The sequence below is a fragment of the Numenius arquata genome, chromosome 29, assembly GCF_964106895.1.
Source record: "Numenius arquata chromosome 29, bNumArq3.hap1.1, whole genome shotgun sequence".
Classification (NCBI taxonomy): domain Eukaryota; kingdom Metazoa; phylum Chordata; class Aves; order Charadriiformes; family Scolopacidae; genus Numenius; species Numenius arquata.
Genome location: NC_133604.1, coordinates 159,790 through 180,328, shown reverse-complemented (window position 1 = coordinate 180,328; position 20,539 = coordinate 159,790). Strand labels below are relative to the sequence as shown.

The window sequence follows — 20,539 nt, the reverse complement described above, 5'->3', positions numbered from 1 at the left end:
CGGTCTGAGCCGCCGAGCCCCAGGCCGGGGGTACCACGGGGCCCCGCCGCGGCCCCAGGCTCCCCTCTCGCCCCGCAGCCGGGGCCCGGGCATATGGTGGGACCGAGCGGGGCCGGGTGTGGCCACTGGCCCGAGGGCTTGACACCCCGGGCACGTGCCAGCCCGAGCCCCTGCCCCGCTCAGCCCGAGCCCACCGGGGCACACACGAGATCCAGGAGGATCCGGCCAGCCCTGCCCTCCAGCTCCCACTGCCAGCTCAGGGTGAGGGGGGACACCCTTCGGGGGTGGGGGGGGGGTGTGTCGGTCCATCTCGAGTCCCCCGCCCTCAGCACCCACTGCCCCCCCCCGGCCATCCCTGCCAGCCACGGCCCAGTGCCCGCTGCCCAGGGCTGTGCGGGGGGAGTGTGGCAGTGGCGGGGCAGGGGCACACGAGTGGTCGCCGGGGAGGGACAGACGTCGGGCAAGCGACCCCCGACCCCCCCCCCATATCCCCCCTCTGCCCTCTGCCACCCCCGGCCCTCGTTCAGCTCAGCCCCCGCGACACCCCCCCGCGGGACGGGGCCCTGCGCCCGCGGCTCTGCCCGCCGCGGGGTGCGGGGGCACGGAGCGGGGGCTGCAGACGGGGGACAACACACACACGGGGGGGGCACGGACTCGAGGGGGGACACACGGGAAGGGGGGACACACACGAGGAACGCACGGGGGGGAGAGGGGGGGGTGCGTGCAGCGCCCCCCCCCCAGCTCCGTTCTCGAGGGCGGCGGCGCCACCTGGCGGCTGCTTCTGGCACCGCCGCCGGTGCCCGGTGCCCGGTGCGTTCGCCCCGGGATGTTTCCGCTCCCCGCAGCCCCGGGGAAGGAGCCGCCGTCGGGGCCGCAGAAGCCCGGGGGGCCCCGGGATCCGTCGCACACGCGTGTGCGCACACGCGCATCACCCCGAGCGAGCGGCACGCGCACCGCCACGTGCGCTGCACCCCCGAGAGCACCCGGGCAGCGGACAGACGGACGCACGGACAGACGGACGCACGGACGGACAGACGGACGCACGGACAGACGGACGCACAGCCAGCCCTCCCTCCCGTCCGGCCCGGGGTCCTGTGCCCCCCCCCCCCCCGCACACCCAGGGACACGCCGCCGGGCTGCCAGGGGGTCAGGGCCGTGGCACCGGGGGACCTTGGGGGGGCCCGGCTGACACCGGTGCCTGGGCTCCCCCCCCACCCCCCCCACGTCCCTTCTCACCAACCAGCAGCCTGCTCGTCAGTTTTTAAAAATTTTATTTATAACAATATCTGTTTTGTTTAGTTGTAAAGTAATCCAGCAAAAATTATTAAAACATTTCCCCCCAATAAAAGGATGGGGTCGCCCCCTGCCCTCCCCCCACATGCGTTTATTTATTTCTACTATAAAAGCTAGGTCATTTCCATGGTTTTGTTTTTTTCTTCCTTTTTTTTTTTTTTTTTCTTTTTTTTCCTTTTCCTGTTAAAAAATGTGCATGTTGGAGAGCGGGCGAGGTGTAGGCGACAAGCCGGAGCGAGGGGCCGCGGGGCCGGGCCCACCGGGGACAGGGACCCTCCGCACCGCAACGGGGCTGGGGGCAGCGGCGGGGGGGGGTTTGTCCCTGTCCCTCGGGGAATGGCCGGGGGGGGACGGGGACTGGTGGAGGAAAAGGTGGGGAGGGAGGGGAATGGGGGACGGAGGGAGGGTGGCAGAGGCCAAGCTGCAGGAGAAGGAGGGACCCGGGGAGCAGCAGATTTGGCGGGGGGAGGGAAGGAAACCGGACCCCCATAGAGGGAAGCTGCAGGGGCTGGGGGGGGGACACAGAGCCCAGAGCTGGGGAGCACACGGCCCCCCCGCTCTGCCTCCCACCCGCCTGCGCCCCACGCAGCGGTGACCCCACGTCTCCCGTCAGCCCCGGCTGCGCGGCCCCAGCGCCTTCGTCCCGGCGCAGCCCCCACTCCGAAACGCCGGCTCCTGCCGCGGGTGGGAGGGGGAAGGAGGGAGGGGGGGGCCCAATGTAAAGAGATTTAAAATAAACCAAAGCCGGATCTGGCAATGAGAGGCGCTGAGGCCTGGTACCGGGTGGGAATATACAGGTAATAATACTGCTCACATAGAAAAGTAATAATCCTTCATTTGTACATTTATACAGTGGCTCTTGGCTCCCCCCGGCCCCTGCCCGCCTCCTGCAATGGGTGTCTGTGCCAGGCCCGGGCCCGGCAGCCCTTCGCCCCCCTCCTGCCCCTATGCCAGGGGGTCCGCCAGGTCGTCGTCCGCGCCCCGCGACAGCAGCTCCCGCTTCTCGTCCGTGCTGGCCAGCGAGTTGCGGCTGTTGTGGGCGCCCATGTACAGCGTGGCGTAGACGGGGTTGGTGAAGTTGGTGGGCTGCGGAGAAGGGGGAGCAGGTGGGAGGGGGCACGGAGGCGGCTCCTTGCCCCGGGGGTCCCTTGGCAAGAGCCCGCACCAGCCGCGACCTCCTCCCGGTGCAGCACCGCTGACCCTGCCGTCCCCCTCCACAGCCTCCACCCCCTCGGAGCCCCCAGCCCCAGGGAGCAGCGATGTGGCCCCCACCTCAGCATGTGTGCCCCCCCCTCTGCATCCCACACTTTGGGCTGGACCCCATGCGGACGACGGCCCCTCCACGCCTCGGGGACGCCGCTCCTCACCTTGTCAGGGTCCAGGGCGAAGTCTGCGTCCAGCAGCTCCCCCACGTCGTCGTCGGGCTCCCCCTCGTACATTTTGTAGGTGGGGTTCCCGATCTCCACGTTCATGGCACCGTTCGTCATCCGCTGGTGCTGGAAGCCCTTGGCGCTGGGGAGGGTGTGAGACAGGGGGTCAGTGCAGCGAAGGGGGCTGCACCCCCCCCGGGGGTCCTGCTTGTCCCCACAATCGAGGATTTCAAGCCCTGCACGGAGCGTTTCCATCCTGGCTGGGTCACACTCCCTCCCGGCCCCCTCCCCACCCGCAGCCCGGACTCACCCCTTAATCCTCCACTTGTACCAGACAAAAGCCACCACGGTGAGGAGGATGAGGAGCAGCAGGATGGGGATGACAATGGAGGCCGTTCCTGCGGGACGAGAGGTGCAGGTTGGGTCAGAGCATTCACGGGGGCCAGCGACTGCACGCCTGGGCTGGCCCTGCCTGCGGGAAAGGACCTGTCCCCTGCCCCCCCCCTCCACCCGGGAACGGGGTTCAGGAGTGGCTCGGGGGGCATCAGACAACCCCCCTTCACAGGCAAATATGCACCCCCCGGATCCCCCTCCCCGCCCCGGGTTTGGTGTTGGGCCTCGTGGTGCTCCCCGGGACGGGGCTGCCCCATACGTACGGTTGCTCTGCTGCTCGCTGACGATGAAATCTTCGCAGCGCGTCCCTGTCACCCCCGCCGGGCACCTGAGAGCGCGGGGAGAGCACCGGGGTTAGCGGGGGCAGGAGGGCATGCGGGGAGGGGGAGGGAGAGGTGGGGCACAGACCTGGGGGTCGGGGCGGGGGGACACACACAGATTGGGGTCTGTCAGTCACCAAGCTCTCTCTCCGCTTGGGGAGGCAAGTAGCCCACCCGTAGCCCCCCCCCGCCCCCAGCCCCCAGCTCTGCTTACAGGCACTCGGGCAGCTGCGTCTTGTCGCTGATGGAGCAGGTCCCGCCGTGCAGGCAGTAGTTGTCGCAGGTCAGGCAGCTGGGCGCGATCTTGCCGTCTGGGCAGCTGTGGGGCAAAGAGGGTCAGGCACACGTGTACCCACACCCAGCACCCGGGACTCTGCTTGCCAGAGGCTGGTAGCCCATCCCTCCAGCACGGCTCACGGCTGCTGGGACATTAGGATGGGCTTGGGGGGAGACACCTCCGTTGCCTCCTCCCAGGGCCCCGAGGTCTCCCAGATTTCTTTGCTGCCCTGAATGACTGACCCGGCATCTCTTATCTGTGGCTGATGCCCAGTGATCAGCCCACAGGGACACAGGTGGGTTTTTTGGGTCCTTTTGCCCACCATCCCCTCTTCCTCCCTTGAGCTCGATGACCCTGGCACCTACATGCAGGAGACTTCTCCGCTCTGCTTGTTGATGCTGCACTTGCCCTCCTGGCACCGGGAGCACTTGTTGTCCTGGCACTGGGTGCCCTCGAACTGCGGAGGGCACCGGCACTGCTTGGCTCCGCTGGCCGTCATCTGGCACACACCATCGTTCTCACAGTAGTCGAAGCACTGCCCTGAGGGGGACAGTGGGGTCAGGGTGGGCGGCCCCATGCCGGCCCCCCCCACAGGGCTGCTCATGGCCCCGCTCCCCCACAGAGCACCAAAACACCCCAGCTCCCCAGAGAGCATCCCCCAAAACAGGGGGATCTGGGAGTCCAGCCTCTCAGGCGCTGTCCCCAGGGATTCCCAAAGAGCATCCCCCAGAAGCGGGGGACCCGGCACCCCGACTGCCCCCAAAGAGCATCCCCCAGAAGCGGGGGACCCGGCACCCCGACTGTCCCCAGGGGTTCCCAAAGAGCATCCCCCAGAAGCGGGGGACCCGGCACCCCGACTGTCCCCAAAGGTCCCCAAAGAGCATCCCCCAGAAGCAGGGGGACCCAGCACCCCGACTGTCCCCAAAGAGCATCCCCCAGAAGCGGGGGACCCGGCACCCCGACTGTCCCCAGGGGTTCCCAAAGAGCATCCCCCAGAAGCGGGGGACCCGGCACCCCGACTGTCCCCAAAGGTCCCCAAAGAGCATCCCCCAGAAGCAGGGGGACCCAGCACCCCGACTGTCCCCAAAGAGCATTCCCCAGAAGCAGGGGGACCCAGCACCCCGACTGTCCCCAGCCCCCCAGCCCCCCTCGCTGGGGGCAGGCAGCACTCACGGTACTGGCAGCGGTCACCGATGAAGGTGGGCAAGCAGCGGCAGTTGGGCTGGTTGCCCTGGTTGACGGTGCAGCTGCCGTTGTTCAGGCAGTAGTCGGTGCACACTTGCTGGTTGCACCGGGGCCCCGTGAAGCCGGTGGGGCAGCGGCAGGTCGGCATCCCTGAGAACGAGAGCCGTTAGCGTGCTCCCCGACTGTCCGTCCGTCCGCCCAAGCCCCGACCCCCCGGCCCTTCCCCAGCAGCCTTACCCGAGGGGGAGGCGGCGCAGGTGCCCCCGTTCTGGCAGTAGTCCCAGCACTGGTCGATCTGGCATTTGTCCCCGTTGTAGCGGGGCTGGCAGCGGCACTTGGCCTGTTTGCGGGCGTTGAGGAAGCAGCTGCCGCCGTTCAGGCAGACCAGGTCGCAGGTGTCGGTGGTGGGCACTGGGAGGGAGGAGGGAGGTGAGCGGGACCGCACCGAGCGGGACCCCCCCCATTCCTCCTCTTCCTCCTCCTCCTCCTCCTCCTGCAGACCACCTACCGACGGGGGAGACGGTGGGCGAGGGAATGACCACGCAGGTGCCGTTGTCCAGGCGTTTGCCGTTGGGGCAAGTGCAGACGGGGCCGCTGGGGCTGAGCAGGCAGAGCCACTCGCACTTCTTGCGGTCGCAGGGGTTGGTCACTGCACCAAGAGGGGGGGGGACGAGGGGGGGGGGTGAGGACGGCAGGGTAACCCACAGCCCTCGGGCAAACAACGACCCCCCATCAGCTTTAGGACGTTCCCCACAGCCCTACAGCTGCCCAAGCCCCATCCTGACCCCTGATGCCGCACGGTCCCCAGCTGACAGCTCCCCGTTGCTGCTGGCCTCCCCCCAATCCACCCCCCGCCCCACTAACCGCCCCTGGCTCTGCCCATCCAGACGACCCCCCACTTTGGACAGGAAAACCGGGTGGCCGAGTTCCCTCCTGCCCCAAGCTCTCCCCTCGCCCTCTGGCACCCCCCATCAGAGATTAGGCCCTGGGCACCCCCCTCCCACCCCGGGCGCAGGGTGGGGGTCCTGGGCCCAGCACCCACCCTCTGGTTGCTTGTACTGGTGGTAGAGCACGACGTCGGTGGCGTGGTTGAGGCCAGACGTGAGGTTGGTGACAGCCTTGTGCCCAAACTTGTGGATCTTGAAGATGCGGTTGTTGATGTAGGTGACGCCGTAGATGTAGTCCTCAAAGATGTCGATGCTGAAGGGATGGCTCAGCCCTGGGAAGTGAAGAGGGGACATGTGCAGGCAGAGGTGGCACCGCTGGCTGCTCCCTGCCTCCAGCAGGGCGGATCAGGGATTTTGGATGGATTCGAGGGCAGGGCCTCCCACCCTGTTCGAGGGGGATGGTGTTGGGGGGGCAGCAGCGCCAGCAGGCTCTGGTTCTGCTGTGGAGCATTGAAGGAGGAAAGCCCACCCTCGCTGCCGAGCATCCCTGGCTCCGCGCTGGGCTCTGCCCTGCAACGCGGCTGAGGCTGGGGGCCCTGGGGAGCCAGGGGTCTGGGCTGTGCCAGGAGCCCACCCCAGGGACATCGCCCCCGGGCAGGTCCCTTCTCCTCCCTGCCGCTCTCGGGTGCTGCTCACCCTTCTTGTTGTCAATGGCCACCACGGGGTCGGTGCCGTTGAGCCGGATGCTGCCGATGACGGAGAGCTTTGCGTCGGCCCAGTACAGCCGCTCGTTGTGGTAGTCCACGGCCAGGCCTGCAGGGGCACACACCCCGGTGAGGTACGGGCCCCCCCAGTCCACCCCGAGCCCCTCCTGACCCTGTGGCCCCTGCCCACTCCTGCCATGGGGCTCAGAGCTCCCAGGCCCACCAGGTTGTACGTCCCTCCTCTTGAGGCTTTCGTCACCCCTCGTGCCCCTCCTGGCACCCATCTTGGTTCACCTGTTGGCCACTGGATGTTGTCCTGCACCAGGGTCTCGCGCAGTGTCCCGTCCATAGCGGCCGTCTCAATCTTGGGGTGATTGCCCCAGTCTGACCAGTACATAGTCCTGTGAAGGACACGGGCAGGTCATTCCCAGCAGGGGAGCAAGGAGGGGAAGAGCAGGATGGTCCGATGCCCCATGGGTGGAGAAACCCTCCCGTGTTCTCCCCACAGCGTCCTAGAGACGCTGATGTGGCCCCACGGGCTGACTCTGCGGCACAGCAACTCGAGCTGACACAGAGCGTGATGCTGGGGCATGGGGAGCTCCCACCACGGACAGGCTTGTTGGCGAGGGGAGCTGGGCAGAGGGAAGGGAGAAAGGGCTCAAGTCTCTCACCCCCTAAGTGGGTCGACTACGATGGCGTGGGGCTCATCGATCATGCCCGAGATCAGCGTCTTGCGATTCTCGCCTTTCATCTGCGCCACCTCAATGACATCCCGCCCCGAGTCCGTCCAGTAGATGTTCCCAGCAACCCAGTCGATGGCGATTCCCCGCGGCATCTTCAGCCCCGAGATCTGTCAAGGGCAGAAAGCGGGGCAAGGTGAGGGCAGAGGACGCCGGCAGCTGGGGCTCGGTGCCTCCCACCCTGCTGCCAATGGGGCTCACGTTCAGGTGGGTGACGCCGCCGTCGATCTGGCGCCGGTTGCGGTTGGAGGCGGTGGAGGCAGCGGAGGAGGCAGGCAGCTCCCGGTACGAGATCCTGCCCGTGTGCCAGTTGGTCCAGTAGATCTTGTTGCCCTTGACGTAGATGTCCATGGCGTCGATGCGCACGTTCTCATCACCCTGGAAGGCCGGCTCGTAGGCGGAGTTGGGGTTGAAGGGGTACATGCTCCGGATCTTGTTGTCGTCCGCGATGTAGAGGATTTGGTGCTCGGAGCCTGTAGAGGAGGAGCTGTTGGCACGGGCTGGGCTGGGGGTTGGGGGTCAGCCCAGCTCCACGGTGGGGTAGGGGACAGGGTCGCCGGGAGCTTGGCACCCCCTTGGGGCTTTCTCTGCCAGGGAAGGACAGAGTGACGGCAGCGGCAGTGCCAGAAGGAAGGGTGGGCAGAGGTGCAGGGGTGGGAGGAAGAGGAGAAGGGAGGGAAGAGCGGTTGGGCACACACGGGGTCCGTGCAGGCCCCCGTTCCCCGCTGACCTTCTGCCTTGCACATGTTGTCCGTTTTCATGAAGTTCTTGGCGCAGCTGCAGACGTGGGAGCCCTTGGTGTTGTTGCAGAGCTGGGAGCAGGTCCCAAAGCGCAGGCACTCGTTGACGTCTGGGCAGCGGGAGATGGGAGTCAGGGGGAGCCCAGGAGGGTGCCCCCAGGCACATGGCCAGGGCCGGGGGCTCTCTCGGGGCTGGTCTGAGACCCCGTCTCTCCCCATTCCCCACATTTGCGCCCCAAGGACACCATTTCTGATGCCCCAGTCACTCCACAGGCGTGAAAACGCATCTTAATGCCAAAATCCAAGCGTAAACCCAATGGCCCAACCCCGAGCCCTCTCCGGCAGCGGCGGGAAGTACCTTGGCAGGAATTCTTGTCCGGCACCTTCTGGAAGCCTCTGCGGCACGTGCAGTAGGAGGTGGACTGCGACTGAATGCACTGGGCCTCGTCTCCACACATGGTGGTGTTGGTCATGCAGTCGTAAGACTTGTGGTCTGGGGTGGGACACGCCGTCAGCGCTTGTGCCTTTACGGCTTCCCTAGCGTCCACCCTCGTGCCCCCCGGCCCCCCAGGCTCCCCACCCACCGTGGGAGCAGGACTTCTCATCGGAGCCATCTCCGCAGTCATCAAAGAAGTTGCAGCGGAGGTTGGCGCTGATGCACTTCTTGTTCTCGCACAGGAACTCGTTCTTGTCCTGGCTGCAACTCTTGGGTTTCGCTGTGGGAGACTCTGTGGGAGCACGGGCAGCGGCTGTGACCCTCCGTGTCCCCGGGTACCCCCCCTGTGGGAGCCCCCGGCTGCAAATGGCGCAGGAAGGGACCAGGCAGGGACCCAGGACGCCTGCGCCCGCCTCCTCCCGGGTTTTGGGAAGAAAGAGTGGGCAAAGCAAACCCCAACACCTGGGCTGAACCCAGGCGCTGCGAGGACCAGCCCCGGGGCAGGGGCGACCCACCGCCCCGTCCAGGCCGGACCCACGGGCGGCCCCACTCACCGCAGTCCTTCTCATCCGTGTTGTCTCCACAGTTGTCAATGCCGTCGCACTGTCGACCGATCCACAGACATACCCGGTCGTTCTTGCAGCGGAACGGTCTGTTGGGGGGACACTGGAATTTCACTGCACCGGCAAACAGAAACAAACGGTGACGGTGAAAGGAGACGCCATAGCCCGGCTGTCACACTTGTCACGAGCCGCTGCTCGGCCTCTGCCCGCTCTCTGGGGATGCCTGTCCCACGAGGGCGAGCGGGCTCCGGAGACTAAAGCAAAGAGACTGAAGCAAAGACAATTGCCCGGTCGCTGGCCCAGCTGCAGGAGGGGTCAGCCCTCTTCCACCCGGCCCCCTGCCCTCTCGGCCCCCGCTCCCCACTGCCAGCCCCACAACCGGCTCAGCACCTCTGTGAACGGAGCCACCCCCTGCCCCCTTGGCCCCACCGGCCGCCCCCGAGGGGACCCATCTAGAGGGGATGCACTGAGCTGCCAGAGGTACCCAAGAGCCCCCCCAGGTACCCACAGGGACTGTCACCCCCCCCCGTGGCGTGCGGGTGCCGGGGGCGGGCTGTGTGCCGGGAGCGGGGAGAGACAACGCGGTGTCACTCACAGCACTCCTCCGGGTTTTCATCCGAGTTATCCCCGCAGTCATCCTCCCCGTCGCACTTCCAGGCCAGGGGCTTGCACAGCGTGTTGTTGCACTGGAACTCGTCCAGGGGACACGTGCGAACTGCGACAGCACGGGGCAGGAGGAGACATGTCAGCCGGGGCTGCCTGGCTGCCAAACACCGCTCTGCGGCCACAACTCCAATTTCCAGCATAGCTGGGGGCTCTCCAGCGCTGGGATACGTGTCCGTGCATGCCCTGTGGCCAGGCAGAGCGGTGCTGACACACGCCCAGGGGAGGGCTCCCACCCACAGCGGGGACACAGGAGACACGAGGGCACAGGGGGAGGACAACCAGCCCCGAGGGAGCCGCGCAGCGCTGCCTTTACCCCCAGTGCCGCAGTTCTCCTCGTCGGTGCCGTCCATGCAGTCCGCATCAGCATCGCAGCGCCAGCGCATGGGGATGCAGTGCCCGTTCTTGCACTGGAACTGGTCGAACTCGCAGCGCGGCGTGCAGTCCTTCTGCAGGGGGAGGGCGAGGGACAGCGGTCAGCAGGGACAGCCCCGGCAGTGACAGCCTCCCCTCCCCTGTCTGCACCCAGGACCAGGCTCTAAGCCCCCCTCAGTGGTAGGGGACCCCCAGCAGCGGCACGTGTCCCCATCCCACACGTGGGCAGGGCGAAGGCACTGGCAGGGGAGCCTCTGCCCTGGGTACCGTACCTCGTCAGAGCCATCCGCGCAGTCGTGGTCCCCATCACACTTCCACCTGCCGGCGATGCAGCGGCCGTTGGCACAGGAGAACTCACTCTCGGAGCAGGGCCGGGGCGCTGGGGACAGAACGGAGCGGGGTCAGGAGCGCGGGCCGCCGGCAGGGCTGCCAGGGCAGAAGGCTCCCTACCCAACACCCGGCGGGGCACCGGCTGACACAGACACACGTCCAGTGGCACTGGGGACAGGGTGGGGTGCAAGCAGAGCCGGGGAACTGCCAGCTGAGACCACCTCCCAGCCCCCTTCCCGTCCCACTCCAGGGCTCCCAGCTCCCTGCAGGGAAATGGGGTTTTCGGGGGATACTATGGACATACAGACTCGCTTCTGGCAGCTTCCCCCAGCACACGTCCCCCGGACCGTTCTCCACCGGAGGCAGCGCTAGCCCCACGGCTCCCCGCTGCCCCACCAGCAGCTCAGGCAGGAGGAGAGGCAGCGGCGCCCTGGCCAGGTCTGGCAGAGGCAGCTCACCCATCGTCCCCTCGCAGGGCATGGGGACAGACCCCCCGGCAGCCCAACGCACCCGCTGGGCCGGCACCAGCACCAACGGTGCCAAATCCACCTGCAGGAGGAGGGCGCCGGGACCCTTCCCCTCCCCATCGCCCCGGGAGCAGGACGTGTTGGGGCAGAAGCCAACAGGATGGTGTGGGAAGAGAGGGGCAGGGGGTGTCCAGCTGGAGCAGGAAGGGTCAAGGTGGGGACAGATTTGGAGCCAAGAAGGAGCCATGCACGGGCCCTGGCAGTGGAGGCAGCAGGGTCGGACCCTCCCCGACTGCAGCTCCAGTGGAGGGAGACGCCGGTGCTGACGCTCAGTAAATCTGCTCAGGGTTGTCCAGACCCGACCCCTCTGCCCTCACCTGGAATTCATTGTCTTCATTTATTTTAGAGAGACTGTACATGGAATTAAAAGATTTTGGCAGGAACCTACCTCTGAGTGCCCCATAACGACAGTGTGAAAATGGAGAAAAACATAAGATGAAGTGAAATGGCACAAACTCAAAAACACGACGTGAAAACAACAAAAAAGAAAAAAAAAACATTGCACCCTAGAGAGCTGGAGGGAGACAGAGGGACCCGGGGTGGGCGCCGCAGGGTGGGAAGAGGGTCTGGCTCTGCCTGGGCCCAGTTGGCAGCAGACCCCGGTGCCGTCCCATGGGCAGCCGGGTCCCCTCCGGAGGGACGGGACCGGACTCCTGCCTTCAGCAGAGCCCCGAGAACGGCGGACGGTCACGGTCCTCTGCAGCTGAGCGGGTCAGGTGCTGGCACAGCTCCACTAACGAGCGGTAACTCATTAAGGGGCAGCGATTTGATTTGTCTGCCGTGGCTTCTGGGGACCAGCCACCTTCCTGCGTGCTGGTCCTGGTCCAGCTTTGTGACCCAGGTTCAGGTGGCTCCACAGCTCCCCTCTCCCAAAGCCTCCGCGTGTCCCCGCTGCCCTCCCCGGCCAAACCCTTCCAGAGGCTGCTGCTGCCCCCCGGGCCGTGGGCAAAGCACGGGGTGATGCTCGGAAGCAAAACCCGCTCCACTGTGGGTGGGACGAGGTGCCCACGAGCGGGACGAGGTGCTCATGATCCCCATGGGTGAGTGCGACCACATGGGGCCCTGCTGGGGAGGGCACTGGGGTCACCTCCTCCCTTTTACCTGCCCCACTTGGGACCTCTCCTCAGAACAGCCTGAAGCCAAGCCCTGGCTGCAGGACCCGGCCAGCCAGAGCCCTGGAGTCAGGCACATTCTGTCCAGGGGGAGAAGGCAGCTCCCCGAGCTCCCCAGCCATCAGCCCCCGTAACTGGGGACACCAGCAGACAGCAGGACTGGGGGGACCTGAACCGCTCCCCTCTCCACCGCGCAGCCGGCTCCCGGGATAGCAAAGACTGGAAGGTGGCACGTACTGCAGCTCTCCTCATCCGAGTTGTCCCCACAGTCGTTGTCGTAGTCGCACTGCCAGCGACCTGGCACGCAGCGGTTGTTCTTGCAGCGGAACTGGTAGGGCTCGCAGGTGCGTTCGTCTGGGAGGGACAAGGCAGGGACAGGCATCAGCATTATCCCCGCACAAGGGGAGGGACGGCCATAGCCCGGGGTGGGCAGAGCTCCTCTTTGCCAGCATCGCCCACACGGTTTGGAAAAGGAGCAGCTAAAACTTCCTCCAGCCCCAGGCACCCCAGGGAGGTGGAGGGGACCGAGGGCGCCAGGGCAGCCTGACCTTCAGGGAAGGTGGGGGGCACAAGATTTTCCTTTGGGGCTTGTCTCCCCAGTCCCAGTCCCTGCTCACCGCATTCCTCCTTGGGCTCGTCGGACCCGTCCCCGCAATCGTCCTCCCCATCGCATTTCCAGCGTGCTGGGATGCACCGGCCCGAGTCCTTGCACCGGAACTCGTCCACACCACAGGTCATTTGTGCTGGCGGGGAGAGACAAGGGGACACGGATACGGGTAGGGGAGGTGGGGTTAGCATTGGGCAGGCACATTTCTTTCTCTGCAGGGCTGATGAACAGCTTGTGCCAGCAGCCTGGAGCTGATTGCAGCACCCCGGCTTGGAACAGAGAGGGAAGATCCCCTCGTTTCAAGCAGTCCTTGAGGGAGAAGTCAGAGAGAGGAGTATCTCAGCAGGACAGAGCCAGTCAGAGCCGCCTGCAGGGACTGAGCAGGGGACCCGCCACCCCGCAGACACACAGCCCTGACTGAAGCCCCCAGTTTTGGTGTGGCCAAACCCACCCCCTCCCGTCCCTGCGCAGGCTTCTTACTGCAGTTGGCAGGTTCATCGGAGCCATCCACGCAGTCGTTGTCCCGGTCGCACACCCAGACACGGGGGATGCAGCGCTTGGTGATGGCACACTGGAACTGGTTGGGGGCACAAGTCACCTCCGCTGCAGGAGGGAGAGGCAGAGTCAGCAGAGGCAGTGGGGCAGGCGGGGGTCCGCCAGCACCACCCCACAAAACGCGCCCCGCAGAGCGGAGAGGGGTGTGGATGCTCTGGGCATCACAACAGGTTTCTGGCCGTGCTCGGTGACCACGTGCGCAAGAGGGGAGGGGAGAGGAGCCCTGCGGTGGCCGCAGAAGACTCGACCAACTGCAGGGAGCCAGGGCAGAAGCCACAAGATCCCTGAGCTGCGCAACAGGCTCAGTGCGAATCCAGGGCAAATATTGAACTTGCCACTGTGAGGGATTTAAGGATTTCATTTCCAGTAGGAAAGAGAAGTGTCTGTAGGGGCAGCAGGGTGACGGTGGACAGGGGCTCCACGCAGAGGTAAGGAGACAGCCCCGTGCCTGGGGGCAGGAGCTCCCAGAAGCCAGCCTGCGGAGAAGCCGATACCCAAAGACACGGACCCGACGCAGCACTGAACTCCTCACCCCAACCGTGCCCGCTCCCCATCCCCAACAGGCTCCTCAGTTCCCCACTTACGGCAGTCCTTCTCATCCTCGCCGTCACCGCAGTTGTCCTGCCCGTTGCAGCGGAAAATGCCAGGAATGCAGCGGTTGGTGTTGGTGCATTTGAACTGGCTGGGCAGACAGACGTGGATGTCTGGGAAGGGAGGCGGCACGGTCACAAGCTGCAGCTCTGCTGGGCTTTGAGGGCCACAAGGGAGGGGGAGAACCTACCGCAGTTGGCTTCATCTGAGTTGTCCTGGCAGTCGTTGTCTCCATCGCAGATGAAGGCTGGGTTGGTGCAGATCCCAGTGGAGCACTGGAACTGGCCTGGCCTGCATTTGAACTCAGCTGTGGGGCAAGACAAGGGGGGGAACGTTTGCTCTGGGGAACGTTTTCAGGGCAAACCTTAACCTCCTCCTTTCTTCTCTGGGGTCCTCAGCAGGGACCGAGCACCCACCACCCGGCCCTGGGCCCTGGAACAGCTCTGCTCTGACACAGATGCCGTGGGGCTGGCAAGAGCAGGGCAGCGCGGCCGCGGCGCGGGGATGCGGTGGGCTGCGTTCAGCCCCGCTCGGCACTCACGGCAGTCCTCCGGCTCGTCCGAACGGTCCCCGCAGTCGTCCTCCGTGTCGCATTTCCACCAGAAAGGGATGCACTTGTCGTTCTTGCAGACAAACTGCCACGGAGAGATGAGCTTTGTGAGGGCAGCTCAGAACGGGGAGGGAGGACCCCAGAGGGCCGAGGAACCAGGCCAAGGGCAGAGATCTCCGTGCTGTCCCTCCCCACTCCTGTGTCTCGATCCCACCCCACACAGCTTCTGGGCTTTGAGGGAGGGAGAGGGGCAGAAGGTCATTCCGGAGCCGGAAGGTTTCTGGCTCCCCTGGGCACCCCCAAACGGCTGCAGTCTGTACGTGCCGGCAAGTGCCACAGGAGGGAGGTGTTGCCCACACACACCAGCACCCAGACACAGCGCGGGCACCAGCACAACCAGAGGAGCCGGGACCTGGTGGAACCAGGGCAGGAAGGACAGGCAGAGGAGCCCAGGCACCCGTTCACCGCAGGAGGGATGGCCCCGGGCAGGCAGGGGTGGGTGGGCTGGTACCTGGCTGGCCGTGCAGTTGGAAACGCAGGTTTTGCCGTCGCTGCCCAAGTAGAAGTTGGTGGGACAAGCACATTTGTGCCCCCCGCCCGGCGAGAGGAGGCAGAGGTTGCTGCAGCCGGCGTTGTTGGTCTTGCAGGGATGGTTGGGAACTGGGGAGAGCGGGGAGACAACCGCGAGTCAGACCAAGGAGGGGGACCCTCAGGGTAGCACGTGAGCCCCAAGTTGCAAGACCCTTCTCAGAGGGCACCCCCGTCCTGCACCCCCTGGTGTCCCTTCGCACGTTGTGCCCAGCCCCAGCCTCCTGCCCAGGGCTGCTCCGCGGCGCCGGGGCCACCCCAGCCCCTCGTCCCCACGGCTCACCGTCAGGCTGGCGGTAGGGGTGGTAGATGTGGATGTCCATGGGGCGGTGCAGGGTGCTGATCAGCAGGGTCTTGTTGGCTCCTGTAGTCTTGTGGGCCCGGTTGATGGACTTGGTCTCCCAGTCGGTCCAGTAAATGAAATCCTCGAAGAGGGTGAGCGCAAAGATGTGCGGGATGTCCTGGCTCAGCACTGCAAGGGGGAGCGGGCGGCTCAGCCAGGGGCTGCCCCACGACACCCTCCCACAGCGCAGCCTTTCTCCAGGGACAAACCTCCTCCCCTGGTGGGAGGCACGGAGGAGCTGCCGGAGCCGGGGACCGTACCCAGCCCTGTCTCCCGATCCCAGGACCGATCCAAAGCCCGCACCCCACAAAGGCCTGGTGGCACCCCGAAAGCCCCGGTGCTCTCACCCGTGTGCCGGTTGGAGCCGTCCAGGCTGGCGAACTCAATGTAATCCTCCCGCGCGTCAGCCCAATAGATCCGGCTGTTGATGTAGTCGAGGGTGAGGCCATTGGGCCACGTTATCTTGGTGTCAACGATGACACTGCGGTTGGTGCCATCCATGCCGATCTTCCCGATGAGGGAGTGGTCCCCCCAGTCCGTCCAGTAGAGGTAACTGGGCATGAAACACAAGAACAGGAGGCTGAGTCCGGCCCAAGCCCCAGCAGCAGCCGCGCTCTGCCCACTGTGAGGCTAAACCACGGTAAGGGGGGCCACCAGCCCCCTCTCTGTGTCAAGGGGAAGGCCCAGGTCCTCCAGGCTCTCACCCGTTCTGCACGTCCACCACCAGTGCCCGGGGCTCACGCAGGCCCGAGTTCACCAGCACGGTGCGGTAGGCGCCGTTGAGCTTCGACACTTCGATGGTGTCCCGACCTTTGTCGCACCAGTAGAGGTTGCCCCCCACCCAGTCCACTGCCAGCCCATCAGGGTTGCTGAGGCCAGTGCGGTGAAGAACCTGTCAGGAGAAAACAGAGATGTTGGGGCTGGACGGGGAGAACCATATCCTGCCGTGTCCCTCAGGGATGACAACATGCCCCCTTCCCCGGCGCATCGCCCCAGCAGATGGTCCTGCCCAGCTCCCTCTCCCCACTTCTCTCCCCCCAGCTCTCCTTGCCCCCTGCTTGGGCGCAGCGTGAAGGCCACCTCCGACTGGGATGGTGCTGCAAAACATCCCCGTAACAACCTGGGCTGATGCCCTGAGTCCCGTGATGACCCCACAGCAGGGCTTGTGCCCAGTTGCCCGGTGGCCCTGGTGGGGTGGGCTCAGACCCTCTGCCTGGACCGGGGGTGCCCCAGGGGCTGCCTCAGGCCCCACCTGAACGTTGCTCCCGTTGATGTGCATGCGGCGGATCATGCTGCCCTGCGTGGTGACATCTGTCCAGTAGATCATCTGCTCCCGATAGTCGAAATCCAGAGCCACCGCATTGTTCAGCCCCTGGGAGAAAGGGAGAAGGGTTGAAACGGCCTCACCTGCTGGCACAGGGTCACGGGGGCTTCACGAAGAGCAGCGACCCCCAGCCTCAACTCGCCGTCCCTGCAGCAGAGAAGTTAAAAGCACCTACAGAGAACTGTTGTGCAGCCCCTGGATACTCATTGTGAGGGCTGTTTACACAGGATCTACCATCTGCCTGGGAAGCCGAGAGCCCGAACCCTCCTGCCCCACAGGGCTCCTCTCCAGCCCCAAACCCCCAGCCACGTGGGGCCGGTGCCCCCTCCTGCTCCTCCCGCACCTGCTTGAGCAGTGTGTAGTTGGAGCCATCCAGGTTGAGCTTCCTCAGGTAGTACCGGTTGGCGAAGATGAGGAAGGGCTCTTCATCTGCAGAGGGAAACCGGAAGAGGTGTCAGGAAGCGCCGCTGGGACACGGGCAGACCCCCTGTGGATCTGTCGCCCTCCCGGCCCCACAGCCTCCCAGCTCTCTTGTGTGAGTCAGGGGCAGCTACTTTACTTTGTGGAGCATCGTGACCGACTCCAAGGCCGGCAGCATCCCACGGTCACCAGAAGAGCAACCCTGCCTCCAAATCCGCTCTTGACTCTCACCTGTGACGGCTTTACAGCTGGTGGGGTTGTCAGGTTTGAGTTTGTAGCCCTCTATGCAGAGGCACTTGTAGCTCCCCAGAGTGTTGATGCACTTCTGGCTGCAGGGGTAGGTGGTGGAGCACTCATCGATGTCAATGCACGTCTTCCCGTCGTCCTTCAGCCGGAACCCGGGACGGCATCTACACTGCAGGAGGCAACCGAGAGCTGTTAGACACGTCCAGGACCCGCACGCTGCGACGTGACAGGCATCACCATGGGACAAGCGGGCTCGGGCACGGAGAGCTGGCAGACACAAGGGCAGCGCACGCAAGAACAGGCCAAAAGTGCCCGTGTGGGGACCCTTTGCCCAGCTGGCACAGGACAGGAGCGACCCTCACGCTAAGAGGAGGAAGGGAGCAGAGCATCCTTCCTGCTGACCCTCCCAGCCCGCAGGACCCCTACCTTGTATCCGATCTTGAGGTCCTCGCACTCCTGGGAGCAGCCGCTCAGCTTCTTGTTGAGACACTCGTTGATGAAGCAGTTGAGCTCGTCGGAGCCGTCCGCGCAGTCGTTGTTGTTGTCGCAGAGCAGCGCCTCCGGGATGCACTTCCCGTTCTTGCAGAGGAAGAAGGAGTCGTTGCACTTGTTCTCTGCACGGCAGGAGATGGGGTCAGCGCGAGGAGCCGGGCAGCCCCGCTCCCCGGCCGCGGCCCCCACGGGTACCTGGGCTGCTGCAGCGTGGGTTCTTGGGCGCCTCGTCCGAGTGGTCGTGGCAGTCGAACTCGCCGTCGCACTCCCATTGCCGGTTGCTGAGGCAGCGGCCGTTGGCGCAGCGGAACTCATGGGGGCCGCAGGTAGGATACTCTGCAGGAGGACGGGGGGGGCTCAGACGGCGCTGCCCACCTTCCCGAGCCGGCCCGAGAGCCCCGGGGGTACTGCGGAGCCACGGCACCGGTGCCCAAACCTCCCTGCAGCCTCCTCGGGACAGGGCTGCACTGCAGGCAGCAGAGAGGCAGCAAAGGCAGGTGGGTTTGGATCTCTCCAAGACTGCTCTGTGCCAGGGTGGAGACCCCGCAGCGGGGCTGGGGGGCACAGCTCTCCTGCACCAAACCCCTCCTGTTCCCCTCTCACCCTCCCCTCACATCAAACCCCTCCTGGACGATGAAGGCCCTTCCAGGGTTCCATCTCAAAGCCCAAGAGACCCAGCGTGGCTGCCAGGGCCAGTGCCACAGGAGACAGAGCCCTCGCTGTCCCCCCCAGTCCCCGCGGAACCCACCGCACTCCGGGGACTCATCCGAGCCGTCACCGCAGTCGTCGTCGTGGTCGCAGACAAAGTGCTTGGGAATGCACTGGCGGTTTCCGCACATGAACTCCCGCTCGTCGCAGGTGTTGTTGTACACTGCAACGAGGTATCGCCGTCAGCCCCCCCGCCAGCCCCCCTGCTCTCCTGCTCGCCCCCCCCAAGCCCTTCGTTTCGGGTCACCGGGGACAAGAGCGGAGGCACAGCCCAGTCAAGGCAGGGTCCCCCCCTCCTTGGCCCCCATCCTGAGCCCTCGTCCCGTGGCTGCGAACAGCACCCAGGCAACGCGGTGCCTTTGGCTGCTGCTCCACGGGACGATGCTCCTCCTGTCCTCACAGTCGGGGAGAGGCACCCAAATGTCCCCGTGTCCAGGCCTGCTGTGACCACAGCACCCCAGTTTCCTCCTGCGAGCCCGGCGGGGAAGTGGCCAGGACGAGGCATCCTGTCCCGACAGGGACCCTGGGGAGGGGGGGCAGCCCCCCCCAGGCAGCTCTGGTGCCCTACACCCTGCTCCTCTCCGGCCCCTGGCCCCACCGCCCACCCCCGAGACCTGTGGGGACTCACAGCAGCCGGCAGCGAGGGTCTCATCAGCTCCGTCCGCACAGTCCTTGTCACCGTCACAGAGCCAGCGCTCCGGCACACACACGTAGGTGCCCGGGCACTGGAAGGATCCCGTGCTGCAGGTGGTCAGCCCTGGGGAAGGGAAAAGCAGGAAGGAGACCAGTCACCTTCGCCGCTGGAGAACGATGATCGGGGGGGCCCCAGGATATGGGGCGCAGGGGAGCAGCGAGGACCACGGCACAAGGAAGCAAAGGTGGGAGAAGGGATGGGCAGAGGCAGGAATACACGGAGACGGAGCAGCGGCGCGGCAGGGACTGAGGGAGGTGAGAGCAGGGGCTGGAGCGGACTCACGGCAGCGGCTGTCCTCGTCAGAGCCGTCCCCGCAGTCGTCTGCCCCGTCACACACCCAGAGCTTGGAGATGCAGCGGTGGTTGTTGCACTCGAACTGCACGGGGTAGCAGAACTTGTCTGGAGAGGAGGAGAGGAGGGGTGAGAGCCGGGGCGATGTGGGGAAGACGTGGCAGCAGAGCACAGCCACGCTGGGTCAGCCAGGCTCCAGGGCTGGCACCCAGGGTGGTGCTGGGGCTACTGCTCGCCCAGACCTGGCAGTGCCCACAGGCCACGCTGACGGGCTTTGCAGAGTGGTGTGGGATTCCCTGCTCTAGAACCGGGGAGGTTCCTGAGCACCGTTTGCGGTTTGTTCAGGAGAGGTTGGAACTAAAACCGTAACTCGAGTGAGCGAGCCGTAACCGGCCACTTTCAGAATGGCCACGGACACTCGTGCGTGTGCTCAGCAAACAAACGCACCAGGACGTTTGCACCGCTCACAGGTAAAAGCCCAAACTCGTGGAATAAGACCACGGAGGGGGAAGAATCTGGAGTCTGGTCCTTGGCAAAGGGATGTCGGGGAGAGGAGAGGGTCCTGCCTCCCCTCCAGCACGCTTGCGCTCGCCACCCCACGCTGTCACCCCGGAGCCCCTCGCTCTCCCCACCCTGCCGCTCACTGCAGTGAGTCTCGTCTTCCCCGTTCTCGCAGTCGTCCTCTTTGTCGCAGGTCCAAGTCATGGGGATGCACCTCCCGCTCGGGCAGGCAAAGTAATTGGCCGGACACTTGGGTTTCCTCCCGCCTGGTTTGTGAAGGAAACGTCAGGTAAAGGCGGTGGCGCGGACGCGTCCTGCCTCCTCCCAACCCAAAAACCCTCTGTGACCCCGCGTCGATCGGCGCCCTGTGGCACCCTCCGTGCACGGGCTGCGCAGGCAAAGGACGACGGCCCCAGTGTGCAAACAAAGCACCCGCTGCCCAAACAGACCCCAGCGGCGAGCACCCGGCCAGAGGGTCGGCGTGATGCCCCCCATCTCCCAGCCCCGAGCCCCCTTTTCCTCTCCCCGCTCTCACCCGGGCAGTTACGCTCATCTGAGTAGTCTCCACAGTCATTGGCCCCATCGCACACCCAGCTCGGGGCGTAGCACAGAGAGGTGTGTTCACACTTCTGGAACGTGGTACCCTTCACCCCCAGCTTGAAATAGCTGCTGCAGTCGGTGGCGGCTGCAAGGAAGGGACCCCCGGGTGAGGGG

The 20,539-nt window shown here is 65.5% G+C and overlaps 1 protein-coding gene across 1 annotated transcript in view; it reads right to left on the bottom strand.

Annotated features, from left to right (window-relative positions):
• Nucleotides 1–1,472: 1,472 nt before the first annotated feature.
• LRP1 (LDL receptor related protein 1) overlaps nucleotides 1,473–20,539 on the bottom strand; it is a 70,736-nt gene continuing 51,669 nt past the window's right edge. Inside the window, exons 50-90 of the mRNA XM_074164826.1 lie at nucleotides 20,361–20,510; nucleotides 19,957–20,091; nucleotides 19,316–19,432; nucleotides 18,968–19,096; nucleotides 18,380–18,502; nucleotides 17,827–17,967; nucleotides 17,566–17,753; nucleotides 17,125–17,308; nucleotides 16,817–16,902; nucleotides 16,402–16,521; nucleotides 15,854–16,041; nucleotides 15,497–15,702; nucleotides 15,090–15,278; nucleotides 14,730–14,878; nucleotides 14,210–14,303; nucleotides 13,859–13,975; nucleotides 13,662–13,781; nucleotides 13,003–13,125; nucleotides 12,533–12,658; nucleotides 12,153–12,269; nucleotides 10,219–10,325; nucleotides 9,888–10,020; nucleotides 9,504–9,623; nucleotides 8,900–9,022; nucleotides 8,494–8,637; nucleotides 8,268–8,402; nucleotides 7,900–8,019; nucleotides 7,371–7,642; nucleotides 7,101–7,279; nucleotides 6,724–6,830; nucleotides 6,422–6,538; nucleotides 5,881–6,057; nucleotides 5,347–5,487; nucleotides 5,076–5,249; nucleotides 4,827–4,988; nucleotides 4,019–4,193; nucleotides 3,591–3,695; nucleotides 3,320–3,384; nucleotides 2,974–3,061; nucleotides 2,661–2,805; nucleotides 1,473–2,379 (exon numbers count right to left, since the gene is read on the bottom strand). Of these exons, the coding sequence (XP_074020927.1) occupies nucleotides 2,239–2,379; nucleotides 2,661–2,805; nucleotides 2,974–3,061; nucleotides 3,320–3,384; nucleotides 3,591–3,695; nucleotides 4,019–4,193; nucleotides 4,827–4,988; nucleotides 5,076–5,249; nucleotides 5,347–5,487; nucleotides 5,881–6,057; nucleotides 6,422–6,538; nucleotides 6,724–6,830; nucleotides 7,101–7,279; nucleotides 7,371–7,642; nucleotides 7,900–8,019; nucleotides 8,268–8,402; nucleotides 8,494–8,637; nucleotides 8,900–9,022; nucleotides 9,504–9,623; nucleotides 9,888–10,020; nucleotides 10,219–10,325; nucleotides 12,153–12,269; nucleotides 12,533–12,658; nucleotides 13,003–13,125; nucleotides 13,662–13,781; nucleotides 13,859–13,975; nucleotides 14,210–14,303; nucleotides 14,730–14,878; nucleotides 15,090–15,278; nucleotides 15,497–15,702; nucleotides 15,854–16,041; nucleotides 16,402–16,521; nucleotides 16,817–16,902; nucleotides 17,125–17,308; nucleotides 17,566–17,753; nucleotides 17,827–17,967; nucleotides 18,380–18,502; nucleotides 18,968–19,096; nucleotides 19,316–19,432; nucleotides 19,957–20,091; nucleotides 20,361–20,510 (5,732 nt within the window). The 3' untranslated portion in view covers nucleotides 1,473–2,238. The remainder of the gene's footprint in view (nucleotides 2,380–2,660; nucleotides 2,806–2,973; nucleotides 3,062–3,319; nucleotides 3,385–3,590; nucleotides 3,696–4,018; nucleotides 4,194–4,826; nucleotides 4,989–5,075; nucleotides 5,250–5,346; nucleotides 5,488–5,880; nucleotides 6,058–6,421; nucleotides 6,539–6,723; nucleotides 6,831–7,100; nucleotides 7,280–7,370; nucleotides 7,643–7,899; nucleotides 8,020–8,267; nucleotides 8,403–8,493; nucleotides 8,638–8,899; nucleotides 9,023–9,503; nucleotides 9,624–9,887; nucleotides 10,021–10,218; nucleotides 10,326–12,152; nucleotides 12,270–12,532; nucleotides 12,659–13,002; nucleotides 13,126–13,661; nucleotides 13,782–13,858; nucleotides 13,976–14,209; nucleotides 14,304–14,729; nucleotides 14,879–15,089; nucleotides 15,279–15,496; nucleotides 15,703–15,853; nucleotides 16,042–16,401; nucleotides 16,522–16,816; nucleotides 16,903–17,124; nucleotides 17,309–17,565; nucleotides 17,754–17,826; nucleotides 17,968–18,379; nucleotides 18,503–18,967; nucleotides 19,097–19,315; nucleotides 19,433–19,956; nucleotides 20,092–20,360; nucleotides 20,511–20,539) is intronic.